General features: G+C 39.6%; 1 protein-coding gene across 24 annotated transcripts in view; it reads left to right on the top strand.

Moving 5' to 3' along the window:
- ank2b (ankyrin 2b, neuronal) overlaps positions 1–23,470 on the top strand; it is a 249,205-nt gene that overhangs the window by 146,990 nt on the left and 78,745 nt on the right. For 20 of the 24 annotated variants that reach the window (XM_044182958.1, XM_044182966.1, XM_044182978.1 and 17 more), the window contains exons 1-4: positions 147–263; positions 410–568; positions 11,816–11,917; positions 19,354–19,452. In XM_044182958.1, coding sequence (XP_044038893.1) covers positions 162–263; positions 410–568; positions 11,816–11,917; positions 19,354–19,452 — 462 coding nt within the window. In that variant the 5' untranslated portion in view covers positions 147–161. Of the gene's footprint in view, positions 1–146; positions 264–409; positions 569–11,815; positions 11,918–19,353; positions 19,453–23,470 lie in introns of those variants that run through there. The other 4 variants (XM_044182976.1, XM_044182975.1, XM_044182970.1 and 1 more) reach the window with 1 other exon arrangement.

Below are 23,470 nucleotides of genomic sequence, written 5' to 3' on the forward strand. Positions count from 1 at the left end.
GAAGCCCCCTCCCCCCTCCTGTTTTGGCATGCCGACCTATGCTGACCACCCTCTCTCTGCTCTCTCTCTACATGCATAGCTAGGCTGGTGGGTGTAAAAATAGTCTTGTTGGTGGAGTGGGGAGGGGGTGTTGTTCAATGGTCAGAGAGTTGGAATTAGCAATGAGGAAGAGCAAGCACTGTGCTGGCAGTAGTAACAGGACACAACGCTGGTCAAGTGGTGCAACAGGGACAGGAGCGCTACTGAGGCCAAAGGGAAGTGAGGTTTGTCCTGGACTAAGGGGGTTGCCCCCCCTGGATGGTAGCGTGTAAAGTTTTTAGGGGGAGGGTAGGGGAAACAGGGACAGGGAGTGGATTATCAGACTGATTAAATGCACTCACTTAGATTCCTTTACGTTCTGATGGGATAGACTTGTAAACCTTGCACCATGGGCAACGCGGCCATGTGTAAGGTTTGTGGCTCGGACAAGGGCCTGAGGACTGCCGGGAGCCAGGCCAACCTGGACCAGAATACTATGCCAGACTACTACTGTGTGGAGCATTTTCCTGTGCAGCCTCCATTGATGCTGGTAAGAGCCCACACTCACAGGTGCAGCAGGCAACTGAGATGCTCCTGAAGTGCTCTTTTTGGGGTATTTGAGGAGATTTTTAAAGATGAGAAGTTTTTAAGCAACTTTTTTAAAGCAGAAGCTTTAAAGCACTTGAAAGTGAGTGTCAGCTCTCACTTTTAAATCCTCAGTTATTTTTATTTTGGTCACAATCTGGATGGCAGGACTGTTCTTTGTATCTGGCACTGGCAAGCTGCTCCACTTGCATGCATTCTGTAGTTTTTCACATGAGATCATTTGCATGGAGCTGATAGCTTTTGTGTAAACTGCTTTGGACTTACTGTTGTGACTTTAGAATAAATACCGATTTGTTCCTTGCAATAGATAATAACAGGTATAGACAAATAAATGATTCAGATGTTTATGGTTAGAGCAGTTTGAGGAGCTTGTATGTGTATTAGTGTGTCTGTGTAGGTGGCATTGTGGGGAGGGGGTGGCGGTGGGTGTGTGTTACCTCTCCTCTCCCTTTAAAGGCCAGAGTAACATTTTTGTTCCTTAAGTGTCCCTGCAGAGCGGCATGTGCACTCTTGTGCCTAATTTGAAAAGCAATGTAATGACTATAGCAGCATGCCGCTGCTGCTGCACTGTGTGTGCACTGTGTGTGCACTGTGTGTGCACTGTGTGTGTGTGTGTGTGTGTGTGTGTGTGTGTGTGTGTGTGTGTGACAAACTGTGACAGTTTTGTGACAGTTTTGTGACAGTTTTTCACCTGCCTTAATGCCTTGTTTTAAGATACTGGAACTTGTTTCTTTATACCGCTGAATTACAAACACATTTCAGTGAATCAAAGGACATCAACAGTTTGGATATATTGTATTTCAAATAGTGCGGGGATGACCATGATACACACATACACAAACACATGCACACAAGGTCGCCTACATTTTTTTGCAGGGCTTCATCAGTATTCATCATACTGGTGGCTTCGCATGTTTTAGCTCATCCAACTCTTTTTTAAATGCCCACCATTTTTGTTTCTGAAGTGATTTCATACCTGTCAGGCAGCTTTTGAACGTTAACATGAAAATCTACTTGAGGACAGAGACTTAAAACATAACATAATTGTCTTGTAGTACTTCTCTTCTGACGTGACAGTGAGCAGCTGTAACGAAAGACTTTCCCCTCGGGGATCAATGAAGTGATTCTGATTCTGATTGTAGTAATGCAGTAGAGGCTGTTTTGCAAAGTTGTCATTGCTGGTGCATTCAAGTGCTGGAGGAAAATCTTGTGCCAAAAAGTCACCTGGTGAACAGTAGTCTTTTAATGCACAATGCAATAATTCACATGATCCTTTGGATGGCTCTTGTGTTGTTTTATTTTCTTGTGAGTTCCTTTCCAAAAGCAAAGCATGTCAATGCAAAGCCTTTTGGCACATTGATTATCAGAGCTTCCGACAACCACCAAATCATTTAGCTGTGTCCTAAGTCCAGACTACATACTAATTTAATGTTGTTATAGTATAGTGTTTTATATTGATATACTTTACCATGTTATACTAACAGGAAATGATACAATATGTGTGATGTCAGATGTGAATCAACTTTGGAAAGCCACTGCCAATTAAACTTAAATAAATAAATAGACATCAAAATGTATTTCTTGAGATTTAAAGCTGGAGTGCGGGACTTCTACATATACATGAACGTCTGTTACATTCGAGCCCTTGCCAGATGAGTTCACACAATGCTGATTAGTCACTGCCAGGTAAATCTCTCTGTATTTGAAAATCGACAGCGAGGACAAACACGGAGAACCATTGTTGTGGCTTTAGCTTTTCCTTGTTGAGAGCGCTGAGACGGCCTGAGGGCCGACACGGATGTCACGTTACTGCACTTGGACAGGTTGGTAAAATATTTGGAGTAGGCTATGTGGCTGTTACAGGGGGGAGACAGAAGTTCCACACTCCAGCTTTAATACTTGTTTTTTGTTTTCCAAACGTTTTTTTTTTTTTTTACAGCTGTTTTACCACCACCTACAATTTATTTAAGTATTTTCAGCTGTGAGCTGCTCCTACATTTCCCTTGTGCATTGCATCGTAGGAGAATAGTGTGCAGTAACAGCACACTCAAAAATCAACCATATTTATACTTTATACATACTTTTTGGTTTTAGCATATCTGTCCTTTCTTTGTCAGTGTTCCAGTGTGAACACACTACACACTAAAACCTGCTGCGGCAACTTGAAGCTGCACTAATGGCTCAAATGACTATGTAATGAGAAAAGTGTTGCTCTTATAGTGACTACCCCAAAGAGAATAATCACCAACTCAGCAGTTCCCTTCAGCTCTACAGAACTTTTTCGTTTCTTTCAGCTCATTTTTTGGTTGTGCACACATCTTGACTGTTTTGGTTCAGCTTTCCCGCTCTCATCGACATTGTTTCCAGCTGCAGCAGGCTGCACGACTCGCTGCTGAACACAGTGGAGCATTTAGCGGCTAAAGAGCCAGATGTGTTTCTCAGGAGTTGGTGGAGACCAAACACAGAGCTAACAGGAGAGTGAATATTGCATTCGTCCCATGGACACAACCACGTCTCCAAATGAATACTAATGTTGCTCTGTACCTGTTAGATGGGTAATAAATAAATATGCAAATGTTTTCCAACACGTTACCCATATCAGCTTTTTTAGGGCCTTAATATGTCAAAAGTGTGTGCGTTACATTACATGTTTCAAGCTGATTTCAGCCTGGAAGATAGGAAATCCATCTATAATGGTCAGCAGTAATGGAGAATTTACATAATTAAAAGATAATTAGCTAAAACATGCACAACTACCTGTATGATCCTTTAATGTTACATCCAGACTAAATAAAGTACAATTCAAAGTAAACTCAAGGTCTTAGGTCTTGTGCTAATCTGGTGAAAAAGTCAGACTTACAGTTGCTTTCACCTTTACATTTACTCTGTCAACTGTCAAAATATTCTCACATCTCATTCCACCAACTTGTAGTAATGAAAAAGTACTTGTGTAACTAACCGACTGGCACAGGAGGGCCCAGACTGCTGGAACTGGCCTGTGTGGAGGAGGAGGAGGAGGCGGAGGCGGAGGAGGCGGAGGAGGAGGCGGTGACCTGACAGCCTGTAGTGACCCCTGGCAGCACCGGTTCCAGCTGAGCTTCTATTATCTGATAGGATGAAAGCGAGAGGATGAGAGGAGAAACACAAAGAGAAAAGTCAGTGAAACTGCGATTACAACAGTCAGACCGTCTCTCTGAGTGAATGTTTGCTTGTGTGTGGTGAAGTCAGACATATTGACTCTTTGCCATCAGCATTCGCTCTCCTCAGCACAGTTGTACTGTTACACTGGCTGATAAACATGGAAAAACAGCCTAACGTTTTGTTGATGGAAACCGCCCAAATGGTACAAAAAGGAGCCCAAATGATCACAGCCCAGTCTGTCAACACTGCAGCAGACTTCAGCACGGGAGACCTCTGTTCACTTCCTGTTCAAACCTGTTCCAACATTGTTGTTTTTCTGAACCATGACCATGATCGCTCCCCAACCTTAACCCCATGCTTGTTATTATCGTAACCATGATGACGAAGGTACTTAACTAAGTACTTGTTTTAACCCAAACCACGATGTTTGCACCACCCTCTCTCACTTTGAGGTATACCATTGTTAAAACCTACTACAGTTCTCAACCCCATATCTCTGTGCTAATGGTCACTTTTACTGTGCCAACTTGTAAAATCAGCGGAGTCTTTATTACATTTTGGACTGCTGTTGTGTTTTACTGCCTGGTTATAATCGTATAGATCAAATCAAGCAAACGTAACTGTATGTGCCTGATCACTGGAACATTCATCATGTTTGTGTAGCTTATGTTGTGCTCTGAAGTCACATCCCACCCACCTCCTGTGTTTGGTCTATTCTGGAGAGCTCTACGTCTTGACCCATGACCTTTGACCCCCTCGCACTGATATACTGTAGTCATGTGCAGCTTTAAAGTAACTGTCAGTATTCCTCCTATTTATGAGTGGTAGCAGATATGCGCATGTTTAGTGGGAAATGATAAGAAAAAAGTCCTGTAGCTGTAGTTTTATTTTAGTTAAACATCACAAAGGGATGTAATCAAGCATGTAGTAGATAAAGGAATTCATTTATTGATCAAATATTTTTGCATACATCATTTAAACCATCAATTTCTGTCCTAATGCCTTAAAGTTAGCTTCTTATAATAGAGAATACTCACTTTGCCAGCTGTAGTACAATTTAGATGATTCATTTGTGCTAATTCTGCTAAACAGCAGTATAGGAGAGTGTTATATGATGTCATCATGTAAAGTTAGAATTGCCATTTTCGCCCAGATCACATTATAGTTTTTGATACTTATTGAGCTTAAAATTATACTTTGTTTTAAAGTATTGCCATAGGTCAGATCATTACATTTTAATAGCAGTTCTTACTGTATATATTTAGAAAGTGTACAGTATATACACATATGATATTGGTGCAGTTGTATGAACTACATGGATGCTCCCCCAGCCATATGCATTTATATCATTTTTCTGAAACAAATAATCCTCTGATACACTGTAGGCTAATAGGTTCACTGGGACAGCTCTGGTTGGCTGGAAACAGCCTCGGGCCATTTCCAAATCATCTTGTAAGGCTGGATATCACTGTATGCAGGTCAGCTGACTTTGATCATAATGGAAATGTGTATATATCGAGACCTACTATAGTTCCAGTTATGTCATCTTGAGGATAATGAATTAGAACAGGCTATTTCTATTCTGCATGAATGGTCTGTAGTATGTGATTATATCATTAATATCGCTGTGGGGAGAAAACCTCACACCTCCAAGTATAAAATAAAAGCAGGTTTTTATTTGGCTAAATGTGGATTTTTGTGGTTGGAATGATTATTGGTTGCATTCATTGAAGTGCTGTTGTAATCTCAAAACTGTGGGTGTGTTCATGGACTACTGTGTGCAAGGCAACCCAAAGGAGCTTTTAATATCAGAAACACACACAGAGCCAGCACCAACGGGAGAAGTGCAGTTGCTAGTAAACACAGATACTGTTATTCCGTACTGACAGCTATGAATAGAATGTGCCTCTTCAAATAAATAAACAAGGACACAGTTGCAACTTATGTGTGTGTATGTGTATATCAAGCGGCAAACTGAAAGATGAGGCCAACACGAAGTGCCAAAAACAGCACTTCCTCGAATGGCCACTTGAGGCTGGCTCCAAAAGCACTGCACTCCCCACAGAGCTCCATGTTAAAATGGCCAGCTTTACAGCAGAAACAAACACGTTCACAGCCTGGTACAAAAAAACGGTTTTGGTCTCCATAGGTAATTTCCCCCTTCACGACAACTGTGAGGGGGTATTTGTTTATAACTCACCCGTTTAAATTATATTAAGGCTTAAAGTTATGCATAAATAAGGACGTGGTCGCTTTGAGTGACGGGTGGGTGCCGTCACAGATGGCTTGCCGCTAGGTGGTTTCATCAACCAGGCTTCATTCGGCCCGCCTCAGCTCCACCTCATTTTTGGATTAGCTGGAGTCAGGATGCCAAGACTGCCAAGATGGCGACAGCCGGAGCCACCAGGAGCCACCCACTTTGAGCTTCACAACAGTTGTTCAGAAACCTATGGGTGACGTCACGGACACTACGCCCATGTTTTATACAGTCTATGGTGTAGATATGTTCTTAGTCTTGTTCTAATGTGGGCCAAATGTTCTCTTTAAACTATTTTGAAGGATGGAAATGTTTAAAGCTAGAAGTAGGTTTAGGTTAAATTTATGGTGTTGGTTAATGGTGTAGCAAATGGCAGTTTAATGGTAATGCATTTTGTTTTTGGTAGAGGTGATGACAGCACACTCCCATACATGTTAATTATTGGCTGCAGTAGCCTACTCCATATTAACACTTGGCTTAAAGCTGCATTAATGACTTTTTAGCCACTAGAGGGCAGAATAACTCTAAAACAAGCTGACAGACACACAGGTGTGACATAAATTTACCTTACAGAGTTTTTATGGCTAATGTGTTAGCAAACAACTGCTCATTTAACCATCCAGCAGACACAGAGCAACATTATCATTTATTTGGAGTTGTTTTTTTGGCCACCAGTCTAATATTCACTCTCCTTTTATCTCTGGTCTTCTCTCCACCAGCTCCTGAGAAATATGCCAGGCTCTTTAGCTGCTAAATGCTCCACTATGTTCATATATACCTTCGTTTGAAAACAGCCTCCTGTTGCTGGAAATTAGACTGACCCATTAAGCGGTGAAACTGAACCATACATTAAATATAACCAAAATAATGAGTTTAAAAAATGCTAAAAAGCTCCATAGAGCTGCAGAGATGGGTTATAATTCTCTGAGATGAATGCAGTTTAGGTAATTAGCTTTAGCAAGTGTATTCTATGTATATTCTATATATGGCTCCAGTGGTCCATGCTAAAACTTTAGAATACACTACTTAAGTACATACACTACTTGGTATTAATAAACTATTAACACTTTGTTCTAACAAATTAGCCATAAGAACAATAAGTTAAAATGTATATAGCATTAAGCTAATATTATACAAATGTTAGCCATAGAAGCAAGTACTTGCATGCAGTATTAACATGGGCATCCCATTGCTCACTATCTATCAAATGGAAGTCCATTATTCACAGGTGTTTTAAGTCTTTTTATCTTCCTACATTCAAGCCTTCACCAACAGCTCATTTAGTTTGGTGTTTTGCGTAGGAGGGAAGTTACTGTAATCTTTAAACTTGTCCTTGCTTTTATCAGCATAGGGTTTTTAATTTATGCAAAATATAAGGTCTAGTTCACGTTACCTAAAAACGTTTCCCTTTTTTAGTTCCAGGGCCCTGCTACTATGCGTATTGGCTCACTCAAATGTTAAGCAAACACACTCAACATAATTTATGTGTTAATACCAGAGTTAGCACTAGCTAATGTGTACAAATAGAAGATTTTGTGTAGCTAATACTTGCTTGCAAAATAGCTAACTAGCTAGTTGGTACATTGACAAGACACTCTCACAAAAATCGCAATAATACTTAAAGGTTTTGACTAAACCTTCTTTCAGAAGGTACTGAATACACACACACACACACACACACACACACACACACCTAAAGATCCAGTATATCTCACATGTGAACGATACACTGATGCCATGGTGTACCGCTGTGTTGACAGTTCTAAAGGAAGCAATACCCTTCATGTTTTCTGTGCTTACTTTGCTAGCTCTGCTGACAGACAGAAATCCTTGTTGTCATGGTTACCTCCAGTGAGGACAGTGCTTGTCTCCGTGGTAACTGGGAGGGGCAAGGATGCTCCCAGCCTGGTCACTGGTTTCTCACAGTGTGTGTGCGTGCGTGCGTGGCGTGCGTGAGTGTGCGAGTGTGCGTTTGTATGTGTGTGTGTGTGTGTGCGCGCGCATGTGTGTAGGGGTTTAGGAGATTGGTTTGCATTATTGATAAAGCTCCTCGCACTCGATGATGAAGGCAGTGACTTTGTAAATGAATGTTTGATGTAATGTGTTGGTGGAGGAGCTTTAGGACTGTGCTTTGTCACGCTTGGCAGGTTTGATTAAGTCATGAACTGATGTGTCTTGACAGAAGCTAAAACAGAAGCAGGAACAGATTGTTAAAGAAAGGACACCTGTGATACGATTCTACATAAGATGTAGTCAGTGTTATTGGGGATGTGTTATTTTCGTTTCACTTAACTACCTAACTCCATTCTAAAATGTACTATTTGAACAGTGATGAAAGCAATAGAAATCAATGAGCTTCATGATTCCTTTATTTACTTTATTTCTGTTCCTATTTAATGCCACCTCACCCCAAACATGACCTTCATGTAACTGTAGGCCTGTAAATGCAGTTTTTCTGATCTGCACAGCACATTCAAAACATTTCCCATCAAAGAGAGTGACAAACTGACTAAGCTCCTTATAACCAGAAGTTATGAAACAGTTTCTGTAGGAAGCTGGTTGCCACAATTCTCCCTTTCTCTCTAATGTTAAGTGTTTTCCATTGAAAAGCCCCACTTGTCTGAGAGTCCTGTTGGTCTAAGTGTCACTATAGCAACCCGCCAGTTGCAGAAAGATGATTAGGGCAAGGTCTTGCATAATGTGACTTAGCAGCTCTGGAGGGAATGTGAAGATATTATCAGACAGGCTCGTTGTGGTAATGGTGCTTTGTGCAGTGCTGCTAGAAAACAATGCAAACCCTGTACGAACATGTATGAGGCTGTATGAGCAAGTCTTTCCAGGGTTTAGCAGACATATTTTCTATTTTATTACGAATGAGAATGATTGTTTTTCTTTCTAAATTAACCTGGGAAATTCACATGTTACAGCAGCACAGAGACAGGCCACGATGTAAGAAAACAGATAAAAACTGTTTGAATGAGAAAAAATTAAAAATTAAAATAAGAAGTTGAAGAAATTAGAGCGATGACATTTTAAAAAAGCTATGCAATATATACCTTGCAATACTTTAGACTGTATAAACGAATTGTGCAAATAATTGTGTGAAAGAAATCCTCTGGCAGCCATGATGTGTAAAGTTTATAGGTATACAAAAGAATAATATATACAATATACATAATGATATATTTAAATATGTTGTGTTATATATATAGTATGTGCAGTATATATACTTAAAATAACAGTCTCAGAACTTTGTCTCTATTTTCACTACAATTAGTACCAGAATAAAATAGTTCCTTCTAGGAAACTTCATGGGAAATTATTAGGAAATTATGTAACATAAAGTAAATAAAGTTTTATTTCCCTTTACAGCGATGAAAACTGTGTACTAATAATCTGAAAAGGTAAAATATTAAAAAAAAATATATATAACTACTAAATGTGATACAGTTGCTGCTTTTATGAAGAGCTGATGATGAGTACTGGGAAATACAACAGTGGCATATCCTGAGTTGACCCGCATCCACTGGTAATGTGTGCCAAGATGCTGCCAGTGTTTACTGTCCTTTAGAGTTGTGGCGTCAGACCCTTCTGTGTGGTCACTTCATTAAAGGACCACTCTGACATTTTGGGAAATCCTTTTGTTTGCTGTCTTACCCAGAATCAGATAAGGAGCTTAGCACACAGACTGGAAACAGGGGGGAACTACTAGCCTAGCCCTAGCAAAACTGGAAGTAACGCCATGTACAGCAGTACCTATAGTAAGTAGTACAATAGTTACTTATCTGAGGCTGAAGCTGTCAAGGAGCAAGGTTGGAACACCAAAAGGGCTAAGTGGGGAACTGCCCTGGGGCCTCAACCATCAGGGGCCCCAAAAGCCCCATTTCAATTAATGGTAAAGCACAATCAACTGATATTGTAAGGGTCTGAAGGTGTACCCTGCCTCAAAATTTACATGGTTCATATTCCCCAATGAAATTGTGTTCCATTGTGTTTAACGAAATTACCACAAACAGGTGGACTGCTCATTTTACCCCCATGTCAGAGCATTCTTGAACGCACCAACAAGGACAAACGATCCATGTATACAACTTCACCATCTATCTCCAACGGGCTTCAAGGCTCTGCAAGTTGACTTTTGTAGTGTACTGGCATGAATTGTAAACTGCCTGTAGCTTGAACTTGAAAACTTATGTTATGTGTAGATAGTGGACTAAAAGATGGAAAAACATAATATACTGTATAATATGGTCCTTGGAGGTGAACGTGGCAGTGTTGCAGAACGCTCCAGTAGCTGTGAGTCTGAGTGATGCAGTGCAGTTCTCTGCAGCAGCCAGACAGCAGCTGACTGCAGGTCAGCCAGAAACATCAGACCAGGACTATTTGTATGTGTGTGCAGTAGACATCAGTGCTGCAGTGTCGCTGCTCATTTTATACATCATGAGTGCTGCATTCTTTCCTCTGATCTCTGCATTCTGTGTGTGAAACTGTGGGCAGGGTGATGCTGTAGGCGACTGAGTGAAGGACTCGCCGAACTCTGACTCTAATAACTGTCAACACTGAAAAAGTTTGCTCATGAAAATGTGACCTTGACAGCCAATGAGTGACCATTCCTCAGCTAGAAAACAAACAGAACATCTGCTGAAGTGTCCACGAGCAATACAGTGAGTCTCCACCGTCCTCCAGTGTGGTGCTACAGTATTTCTGTATCTGGCCTCTGACCTCCCTGTGGAAGGAGTAATGCAGTTTGAATGCAGTAAAAATAAGCATCACACAGTGTTTTTCCACAGGAGGAGCACAGAGCAGGGAGCTTTGAACAAGTTGTATGTGAGCCAGGATTTAGCTTTAGTGAAGGCACCAAGAGGAAATGCTGAATCATTCTGCCTCCTTACAGTCCTGGTGTGTTTCCAACTGCAGCTCACTCAGTATCGAAAAACAGACAGGGGACATGTCCTTCCAAACCTAGACAAATGTGTCTAATTATGGCTGCACAATTATTGTAGATAATGATTTATTGTGAGATTCTGCTCAATTCCAGTTTAGACCCCCTAAGAAACCAATTTTTGCTTTATAAAAAACTAAAACATGTTGACTGCATAAGCGTGCATACATAATTATGTTCAAGTTTATTTGTACAAACAGCATGCATACATTAGTTTAGATTACTAAACTAAACTACTAGTACAACGAAATGCAATTAAAGGTGCCCTGTGGAGTTTTCTTGTAAACAAACAAAAGTTCCGTTTTATTCACTGTTACTCACCAAAACACATTGTGTGAATCCTTGAGCTCTAACAAATGCATTGATGTCCTTCCTCATAAAACAAAGTCGATTTTTTAAGTATTTGAAATCCAGTATTGTTACATCCATGTTTACCATCTCACAGTCTTCTTCTTCACTGCCTTTGTTGGTGCATTGCTGCATTTCTTGCCGTGTTACTGCCACCTGTAGATCACTGGAATAATGTGAAGCCATTGGCAGAACTGTTCTATTGCGTCACCTGCGCAACCTTTAAGCATCTAACCAGTTGCAAACACTAGCAAAAGTGCATGTAGTTATGTATTTAAAAAATACGAATGTACACAATAAACAGATTAGGTAGTTGTAGTAGGTAGAGGGTATGTAACTGTGCTACATACGAAAGGAAAAAAAGCAGTATACAAAATATACAGTAGAGTGGCAAAATGATGTGATTCATTCACTCTATTTGACAGTCAATGACAAATTCTAAATGTGGTTTGGACATTATGTAGATTATTTTTGAAAATGTATTTCCTCTGTGCCTCTTCCAGTCGGACAGTAACACCAGTTTCCTGCGAGCAGCGAGGGCAGGGAACATCGACAAGGTTTTGGAATATCTGAAAGGGGGAGTGGACATCAGCACCTGCAATCAGGTAGGACACAGATAGCATCATTCACCACACTCACACACTTTTTCTTTTGATACATGGTATATTTGGATGGAAGTGTGGGAAGACATTGTAGAAGACAATGTAAAACAGTAAGAATTCAGGAACACAAACACAATGAAACTTATATCCTTGAGTCTGTTGCCCTGGTGCATGCTGGGAAGCTCCCCTGTCTCAGGATGTGACAATAAAACTTACAAACTACTAATACTGCTGGTTGACTAAAATTTGTAATATTTGTCATCTACCGCCAAATTCATTTAACCCAAAGAAATAACACTTTGGTCAAACTCTAAAATTAAAAAGTCACAATGGCCGGCCCGGTACACAAAAGTCACATGGAGTGGAAATCCAAGATTTGCTGATGGCTCAGTGGTGTGTGGAGACTTTTTTTGTTATCATCTGTTGTGGTAGGAGTGATGTTGGCACCGATCACTTGTGCCCTTGAAGATATTTTGAGCTCCTGTGTTTCTACGTGTTTCTCTCAAACTTTGTTTCTGTGCCACTGTCTAATAAAATTTAAGCAAAGTTTTTAAAAAATGCAAATGAGGTGTATCTCAGCTGAGTAGAGTGAATAAATAGGTTTAAGTATCAATCATAGTAAATGTCACATGTCAAAGTAGCATGTCAAAAGAAAAATATTTTCGAAAGTTATTGAGATAGTTGAATAACTTTTGTTTATATTTAACTAATTTAATACTTTACATTGGATTAATCAGTTTCCGTTCCACACTTGCCTGGGTCCTGACCTTCGAATCCACCAACTCCATCGAGTTGACTGATTCTTTTGGTCTGGCATCGTGACATAAAACAGCGGTTTCTCGGTTAAAAAGCAATCGATCCAATGAGCGCCACGGGGGGAGGCCTACATGCTAACATAACGTAACTACAATATAACAAGTTGGGTTAGTTTCAGCGTGCCAGTGTGTACATTTACCTCTGTCGTACTGCTATGAGATGCCGGGTTGAGACTCTGGCATAGCTTCTTTTTCCGTGGCGTCTTTGTTGGCGTAGCACGGTTCCTCTTCTCTTCTCGAGCCTTCCTTGTTTGTGTCCGTAACTTTAAGCTCCAATTGCCATTTCTTTAGAATAATTTGTGACTCTTCAACCCTGACAAGTAGTCGAAAACCTTTGACACAAATCCTGCCAGAATAGACACGGGGACTATTTGGGAGAATTACCCAGACATCGAAAACGTTCACTTCATGGCCTCTCTTTTGTGTTTGGGCTGCAGAATGATATTCTTGAATTTGATATGACCCCCTTGATTAACAAATACATTTTACATAGAGGACATGTTTTCTCAATATCGCCCGACATCGTCGTACTTACTCCGCTGTTAAATCCCCGGCAAAACCAAAACCATTGAATCATGGTTGGCATGGCTACGCATCAGTGTCGGCTTAAAATGACGTTAGATACAGGCGGATACGTTGGTCTCTCGTGATTCGTTAGGGAAAATCGAATCCCCCTCCTCCATGGAAATTGAGTGTTCTGATATCAGGCTAGTTCCACACATAATGATGTTACTGTTGTGACACTTGCATCAAGACACCAGAGCACATGGATGGGAAATTCCATTTGTGTGTACATTTTTTAAGCTTGAACCTTCCAGTAGCAGATATTTGCGCTATCATTCATAGTTTTGCTGTGTTTGCATGTAAATTGACATTCACAGGTAATAGACATCTATTGGTAACACACATTGGGGACAGATCCTCTCTTTAGATTTTGGATAAGGTGACCAAACTCTTTTGACACCTTCATCAGCAAATAAAGCTGGCAAAAGTGTCGTCACTTGATGATCAAAGATCATCCTCAACCAAAATTTGAAATGTATACTTTCTGCGTCCGCCTAGCTGTGAGGGTCGACAAGGGTCCTTGTAGCGTAAATTTTGTCATCTGCTCGTGTCTACAAGGGTTTGCATAGATGCTTTTGGTGCAAGTGTGCGCCACTACAAATGTATGACATTGCATGTATGCACTGACTCTTCTCACATGAAAGCACGTCAACTGCACGTGTGTTTAAAAGGCAAAATGTCAAAAGGTCACCATTTTCCTTTCAAGTGCACATTTTTGGAACCTATCCTCATACACAGACACCTAATGTAGTATGTACAGTCAAGTCCATTTTGGACTGTCACTTTTACAAAAAAAGTAAATAAAGTTTGAATGAGTGAGCACTAACATGCCATTTGGAATTAAGTTGAACCCAACGCACCCAAAACTGAAGTGTTTTTTTCATTCACGGTGCATCAGCTGCTTCACTTGAGTGACAAGCTAGCAGGTGACTTCAGATGTGTTGTCATAGTAAGGCAGGTGCAGTTACAAAAGTGGCCAACAGCCTTACCTTTGTCCACAATTTGTCCATCTATGGTGTTGAATCCAAAATGCCTCCACATATCACTTTTTATGTCATGTTTCTTGTCATGATTATCTGTTCCTGGAATTATATTGAATGTTAAGTCAGAAGTTTGCCTCTTTTTAGTCATATACTGATACCTTCTTGACATCCATTGTTTTTTACCTTGTAGCTGCTGCTGGACATAACCTAATACAAAAACACATGACACACAAACAAATGGCAAAGCAGAAATGGACTCTACTGTGTATTAACATGGTCATTTCTGTGTTTGTGTCCAAAAATGTTTTTTCAAAATGCTACCATATACATTTCAGAGTGGACTTCAATGATCAATGATGATTACCAGTGTTGCTGTAGGTACATTAAAAGTTGGGTAAACCAAGCATCAATATAAAACATGTAGATTTTGTGACACTAAACTGCCCCCTCTGTACATAGAGAAGTTAGACGGTGGCTAAAGAGGTTATTGATGTTTGACTGTGAGAACACCTTGAGGTTTTTGTCACACACACATTTACTGTATGTGCTAACACATATCACTCACATTGACAAAATAACATCAGTCAAAACTTACAGCTGAACAAGTCGACGGCCATGGGACCTTAATGACGCCATTACTGTGATGTAGTGCTAGTACTGGTCTTACTAGTTAGTAGTAAATGCTTTCTGATACACAGGGAACTCTTCTGTCTCGCTGCTAATAATAATATTTCCAAGTAGCTAGGAGCAGTTATTTTTTAGGCCAGCCCCTTACCTTTTAGGGGCTGGCTATATAAATAAAATTGACTTAACTTTATTGTGATTACAGCATCTGGAATACCTGGGAAGTGTTCTCACTCACAAGTTCAGTTCACACAGATTAAAATGAACTAGTTCACATTTCTTCTGTTTTTTTCCTTTACAAAGTTTGACTTGGGTGGAGGAACTTTGCGGCTGTTGGCTCGTGGTCTTACCCTTTAATAAAGAGTCCGGTCTAGACCTGCTCTACAGGAAAAGTGCAATGAGATAACTTCTGTTGTGAATTGGCGCTATATAAATAAAATTGAATTGAACTGAATTGAATTAATGATTTCTTGTGATCATTCACTCACTGATATTTCCCAAGACTGGTCTGATGCTCCAGCTTGATGTGTCGTTTCAAAAATCTGTGACCAACAGATTCTGTGACCCAAAACACCGGCATGCCTGGTGCCGTAAAACACGGTGCGTGAGCATCGTTAACTCTAGCGAGAGTGAACGACTCTCACATTAAAGTTCATAAGTTGCAAACGGATACGTTCAGTTCACTGTTCACCAAAAACATTAGCACGTTCTATGAATGGCACTCTTTGAGCATGTTGGGTACGTTCTACTGTAAATTGTTTTGACACATGATAGTGGTCTTAACAACCATGTTTTCAGAACCGGGCAACTGATAAACCCACTGTACACCACCTGCCCAGCAGCAGACAGCAGACACACACAGTTAGGAACTAGCTGGTGAACATAGTGGAGCTTTTAGATATGTTTCTCAGGAGTTGGTGGAGACCAAAACAGAGCTAAAATCAGAATCAGAATCAGAAATACTTTATTGATCCCCGTAGGGAAACTCTTTGTTACAGTAGCTTGCCTTTACGTCAGTGCACACAGGAGAAGTACTAGAAACGATATGATACACTATAAACACTATAAAACAGGTCAGCAAATAAAACAGGTCAGAAAATAAAAATGAGAGCGAATATTGGACTTACATTCATCAGGTGGACACAAACACAACTCCAAATCAATGCTAATGTTGCTCTGTGTCTGCTGGATGTGTACATAGGCAACTGTTTGCTATATCTAACATTTTAGCTATAACAGCTTTATTTAAGCCGATAATACTTCAGATGTTATATTTATATATTTTGGTTTGCTTAGTACTTCTCTTCCTGTGTGCACTGACATGACAGTGAGCAGCTGGAACGAAAGAGTTTCCCCTCGGGGATCAATGAAGTATTTCTGATTCTGATGTTGTGTTTTCTCTGCCTCCAATGCAGCTTTATAACCATAGATCTCAACCGTGAAGCTTAAATATATTGATATTTATATGCAATTAGCTATTGTATGCTAGCTAATGGTTCAATGGCTTAACCAGCTAGCCAAGAGGCCTAATATTACTGTATGTGTGCATGAAATGAAGGAAGCTGATCAGTTAGGGAGGACAGAGTTAAGATCACATAACGTTTTCTTTTAACTTAACTGTGAGTCTTGAGCAGAAATTATTATTCAGCATCATGCTAATTGTTTATAATCTTTACCATTTCCCTGAAAAGTCTTGTGAGACAGACTTTGAACTTTTCCAGAGTGACTAATGGGTATTAGTGTTTTACTGTGCTCTGATGCTGATTATAGCTCAATAACATACTGCACTGATGAGGTGGTATTTACTCTGATTATAACAGCCTCATTTGCTCCCCTGAGACGACTCCAGCACTGCTAAATTAGATTTTCACCACATCCCTTTTGCATTGCTTTAAAATTGCTAATGTAATAGATCTAACAGATAATTGGAAATCGTCTCCTAAGTGATTGTGTTCATGTGGGCTGACAGAATGAGGTAACAGATATTATAGATGGAGGAGTGGGCAGACAGGACATGGTACATGATAAAGGGGTTAAGGGCTTCCTGGAGGTGAATGGAGACCATGGTGGAGGGCGTGTACAAAGATGAATAGGGCCCCTGAGGGTTATGGCAGAACTGGAGGTTGTTCGTTTAAAAGTGGCAGTCGCTTATGTTCTATATTAAAGAAAGAAATGTATGATTTTGCATACAAAGGATCCATTAATTTGTTATTTTGAGTAATCAACATGCAGTACATTTGAGATGTTGGATATACTTATAGATATTCTATATGAGGGTGATTGAAAAGTCATTCCCTGACCACATGGGAAGATTACGAAGTTGAAATTGTAACTTTTTTCATCCAGCTTCCTCTTTCTGTTGTTGTCCTTTGGGACAAAAGACACAGGAACTCGTTTATCTCTGCAGTCTCATAGTCACAGCTGAAAAATAGCTGTCTGCTGTTTTATAGGAGAACAGTGACAGGTGCTACTTCAAACGGACTGCTGGATGCTTGTTCTGAGATGAAGAACTGTGTTTAACAGAAACCAGGGAGTGGGGGTTAGCAGTTATGATCTGTTCTGCTTTGCCACAGTTGTCCTACATTTTCTTTTCATGCAATTTTTGTGGCCCTTGTGCTGTCGCTATTTTTTATTAATGTACCTAGGTAATTAGCTATGTAGGAAGATGAAGTCGCAATTTTTAGTCCAGCTTTAAAAGCTCTGATTGGACAACTGTTTTTCCAAAAACAGGATTTAGCTGGAATACATATTCTGCTCTGCTACTGAACAAATGCCTCCTGCCAGCTGTGGCAGGGCAATGAAAAGTGAAGCACAGTCAGATTGTAGATTAAGCATTCACTGGGATCCCACAGGGAGCCTCTGTAGGGACCCTTGGAGTCCAGTGGGAGCATCAGCCTCAGGGGGCTGTGATGAGGGTTAGTTTGGCAGTCATGGAGGAAATTACTTATTGACTTAGTGGCTCTTTTTCTACTGCAGCCTAATGCTTGTGCTGCTGAAAGGGTTATTGAATCAGTGCTGGGTCCCTTGGAAGAGAAGAGGGGCAAACTATGGGAACAACGAATCCTACGTTCACCTCCATTCCTTTGCTTAAAGACGTGAAAGAAAACAGAGGGCTGTTAATGGAGCAACTTTTTTTTGTCTTAAAATGCCTCCATTTTCATTCTACTATTAAAGCTGCACTAATTAATATTATTTATATTAACAATGGAACAAATGACTGTGTTTAATGCAAAAGATGTTGCTCATAGTGACAACCCCACAGAAAATTATCACCCGACTATAAAGTTCCTCTCAGCTCTTCAGAGCCTTTTCTCTTTTAGCTTATTGTTTTGGTTTCTTTAACATTGTTTTTAGCAGCCACAGGGCTGCAAAAAAGCTCTAATAATTCCACTGTGCAATACCCAGAACCAAACACCAGACAAAGATAGCAACTAGCTATGGAAAAAAAGTGGAGCATTTAGCAGCTAAAGACACAGATATTTTTCCCTGAAGTTGTTGGAGACCAAAATTATAAGCAATGTTGCTGGATGTGTAAATAGGAAACTAGCAAATTAGCCATAACAACTTTATGTAAGCTGTGGTGTGGCATTTCTTTGACCCCCCAAAAAATCAAATAATGCAGCTTTACAACCCTAAAACTGTAACCATAATGTTTACTTCATTTATTTAGGCAAACTGTATTAAGGCCTAAGGTAAGTTGAAATATCTCTCCACATTCACACTACGTCTCCCATGAGCCCCTTGTAAACTGTTTTTTAGTCATCTGTTTTTGCAAAACCTTCTGAGCTATTACGTTCTCTCACTTGGTGTATTGAGTCATCTCTCAGCCGAGCAAGGCCATCCCACCTCCTCCCTGCCAACCACACAGCATATGACACTCAAGAGCCCAATACAGATATTAATAGAGGTCATGAGTGATTTATTACTTGAAACTTCAAATATCACTACTCTGAACTACATTGTATGTCAAGTTAAGGAGAAGTAATTTGTCATTTGAAATATACCAAATTTTTAATGAAATGACAAGCTTCTGTACACTTGCAAAATGTGTTTCTGGTTCGTGGTATTTTAGAATGAATCCCCCATATTTATTTATTGTCTCAGCCATCACCAATCAGTACCAAAGACATTGATATTTAAGTGGAAGGGATAAACACGACACCTTAGAATGAAAAATAAGAGGATGTTTGCTTGACCTGCGCACACACACACACACACACATACTCACTTACAACTATTTATATCGTCATACCCAGTATTGGCTCTGCTCCACAACAGCATAACATGGCACAACATCTAACCCAACTTTGATAGCTATAGCTTTGATATTTCAGTCTGTCCCTCTACATATGAGAGCGAAGGACAGCCGTTCCATTTGGATCTGTCTTTATTCTTTGTTGATGTTGGGTGGCTAGACGTTGGGCCTGACCTTTCCTCCTTCGTCTTTTTCCAGAATGGTCTTAATGCACTGCACCTGGCAGCCAAGGAGGGCCATGTGGATCTGGTCCAGGAGCTGCTGGATAGAGGTGCAGCGGTAGATTCAGCCACAAAGGTAGGTTATCTCAGCTTCCCACTGAGCGAATTTAAGTTCCTGAAAAGAAAGAAGTGGACACTCTGTGCAGAAGCTGTACACACAGTACACAGTCATTTCTAGTGTGTTCATAAACATTATTTTTGTAACATTTAGAGTAATCAGTGTTTACTGGAGGGTTCTAACCCTGATCTGACAATCTACAACTATCTACTCGTGCTGGGCATGGACAGTGTACTTACTTTTTATTTGACCTTAATAGTATCTACATAATTACATTACCAATTTAATCTATTAAAAACAATTAATTCAATCAACTGTAGCAGATTAAAGGTTTAAATGCATTAATCTGATCATATTGAATGATCTTAAGTTTGGTAAGAGGATGGAGCAGATTTACACTCACTTCCGGCTATCAGAATAAGATCAGCGTTCATATTAAATAAGTTAGCTGTCCACATATTTCAGTATCTCATTCTGTCTTTTGTCTGTCTGCTTGTCTTTCCTCTCAGAGTAGTGAGAGGAGAAGGGGGGTCAGCAGATACACAGCAAGCTCTCAGGGCCTGTGGAATTCAGCTTTTCACTTACTTTTTCTCTTATTACCAGCCATGATAAATTGTGATTAAATTAAAATGATTAATTGTTGCATAGATACATATTCACATTTCCTGTTTCATTAGCTATTCAGCACATCATAATAAGCGAATATGTACCATCCAGTAACCTTAGGCATCTTCATTTGATTAATATTAAGGTTAAGACAACAAGAGATTGAAAATATTCTTGGCAATATGTCATTAGAGTGGCAAGCAAGGACTTACACTACTGAAACTGTATCCCAAATTATCACATGCTTTCCCAAATTATTATGGATGTCCTGAAAGAATAGTTTTGTTAATACAAAAAATCGTGATATACTTTGTATGACATCATATTAATTTCTTTACAAAAAAGAACAGTTCTTGTTGACAGGGTCTGTTACTCTGTGTGGCATCAGCATGACAACATCAAGTTCCACACTCTTCTTATATTGTTACTTAATGTAACACATTGATTAATACATTTGATTCTGCATGGCAAAGTCATTTTCTTTATTCCTTTAGTCTTAACGTTTCAGGTCCTGGTTTTCACTTGATGAAGACCAGAGATCATAAGATGTTCCTTAAAACAGGATGGTGTCAGGTTGTGTTATGCATGATCAGGGAGGGTAAGTTGTAATTTACTACATTTACTTAGGTCTATGCCAAGTAGCACTAAAGCAGCTCTGGAGGATTACTATCATTCCCAACTTTCAGCTGCCATGCAGTCATGTATTGAATTCTTAAGTGCTGAACATGACTCAATATTTCAATGTTAAAGTTCATCATATATTAGACTAGTTTATTCAGAAAGCAAATAATGACTACAGGGCTAGTTGGCAACTACTTTAGCTGGCATGCTAACTGATAACACACTAGCCAGCTAGTCAGTCACAATGACTGTGTTGAAATCATGAAATCACTCCCTATTTGCTACTTAGTTGCACTAGATTTACAATGAGTTTTATTGACGTGTAATATATTTCAAAAATGGAATGAAATCCATCCAAGTAGTGTCCACGGCATGTGCACTACTTTCTGCTAACAGTCCCACAATGTGAATGAGTGAATGAGGACATGATTTTGGACACGCTACACATGCTAACTGTCATTTAGCAAGATGTAGCTTGGTCACTAACCAGACAATTAACACTTTATTCAAGTTTATTGTATCTCATAAATGTCTGAACCATGTCAAACCATGCTTATTTTGGTGTTTATATTCCAGCAGAGCAGAGTTATATAAAAGTGGATAATAAGCTATAGCTTATAAGAGCTAATAAGCTATAATAGCTTCCTCTGTTTTGTAGTCTCTGACTCTCCGTTCCCTCATATGTCAGCGCTGTCAAAAGGGTTTGCTTTTGGTAAACGTCACAAATTTACATCAAGAAGTTAAAATTCACCCAAAAGATTTGCACAGATTTTCAATAACCATGGAATGACTTGATTTTGCTCCTGTCACTGCTTTAAATGCTAGTGTGACCAGACCTTTACTGATGTGAAACCATCACAGAGTTAGCTATTTATTGTTATTTAAAGAAATCATAATGCTCTGAGAGGAAAGGTGTGCAATAAATGGCAAAAAGTTAAACATAAAGTTGTCTAAAATTAAGTACAGGTGCAAGAAGTCAGTGTAAAAAGTCCATTTGTAGCTAAACACTATACAGCATATGGTCTGTTTGTTGAAATGGTTATATATCTCGCTTTTTGCAATTCTGTAATATTTGCCCCAAGGAAAATATTTTATATATATATACACAAATTCTTCAAACATGCTTTCATTAGCTCATAATATGTCCATACCAAAACATCCAATGATGTTATTACTGAGACTAGTAGAGTGGTTTTAGTTACAGCTGACTGGAACAGTCTGTGTAGCTCTGAGACCACTCAGTGTAGGTGTTCTGAATTTTGCATAATTATTGTATTTATATTTTAAAGGGGAAAAGACAGCTTGACCTCTTTTTGAGAAGAGGGTCAGTTCCAATTTTAGAACTGATGTCACTGATTGAGAAAAACAAGCTTCTACAGATTAATTAGAGTTGAAAAATAGAGCCGATGAGAACATGGAGCACTAAAGGAAACATGGAGGCTTGATGCTTCAATATAATAATAATAATAATAAAACTTTATTTATAGAGCACTTATCAAAACAAAGTACAAAGTGCTTCACAACAAGAGGAATAAAATACAACAGTGAATGATGAGATATAAAGAAATAAAATACACAAAAACAGTAAAATAAACAGTAAAATAAACAGCCAGTTCAGGTAAAATCAGGATATGCTTTTAGATATAAATGTGTTTTGAGAAGAGACTTAAACAAAGACACTGACTCAGACAACCTAATTTCTTCGGACAAGTTGTTCCAGAGCCTCGGGGCCCTGATAGCAAAAGCTCTGTCCCCCTTAATTTTCATCCTGGACTCAGGAACAGACAGGAGACCCCTGCCCGAAGATCTCAAACTACGTGAAGGTTCATAAGAGATTACAAGGTCTAAAATATAGTCTGGAGCCAGGCCATGAAGAGCCTTAAAAGTAATCAACAAGATCTTAAAATCAATCCTAAAACCAACAGGGAGCCAATGTAAAGAGGCTGAAACAGGTGTAATGCAGTCGTACTTCTCGGTCCTGGTTTACAGCCGAGCAGCTGAGTTCTGTACAGTCTGCAGTCGTGTCAGAGTTTTTTGATTAAGATAAAAAACTTTGACATGACTGCATACACCAACAATGCTGATCTTTCCAACTCCTGCAATTAGAGAAGGTCCAGGCTCATTACTGAGCAGGTTTCCAGTGTTGACTCTTGTTGGTTGCTCCAACATGCAACCACATCCTGCACAAGAGTTGCTTAACAGCAGAAATAAACAGTAGAGGTATAAAGTACCTTCTAGGGATATAATATATCTTGTTTGATTAATAAAGATAGCGTGTATGTTGGTTGGACAATTTCAATTATAGTATTCAAACAGCATTTCAAGAAAAACATAGACTGTCAGTAATTCACTCAAAAATTACGACTTAAAGAATAAGCCTGAATAAATGAGTGAGAAACAAATCTAGATGCTTCCATTCAATGCCCTTGTGCACTGAATGGAATTGATGAGTATGGAAATTGTGTGAACCATATGTTATGGCCTTCACAGTCACCACATCTCAACCCCACTGAACACCTGTGGAAGATTTTGGAGTGATGTGTTAGACAGTGCTCTCCACTTTAATACTGCCTTACTAAGACACTTTCATTTCCTTTCATTTGCCACCCAGCAGTATCTCGCTCATTCCTATGTACAACTTTATGCTCTGATGTAGTCATGTACTGCATTCTTCAGTTCTGAACATGACTCAGTAGTTCAGTAATGAAGATCAACATGGATCAGACAAGTTTATCACGAGAGCAAATAATCCATTTTTGGTTTTCTTATTGGTGTCCTAAGCTGAAGTCACTGTTCAATTTCACACTGA

The sequence above is a fragment of the Siniperca chuatsi genome, linkage group LG22 (assembly GCF_020085105.1).
Source record: "Siniperca chuatsi isolate FFG_IHB_CAS linkage group LG22, ASM2008510v1, whole genome shotgun sequence".
Taxonomy (NCBI): Eukaryota; Metazoa; Chordata; class Actinopteri; order Centrarchiformes; family Sinipercidae; genus Siniperca; species Siniperca chuatsi.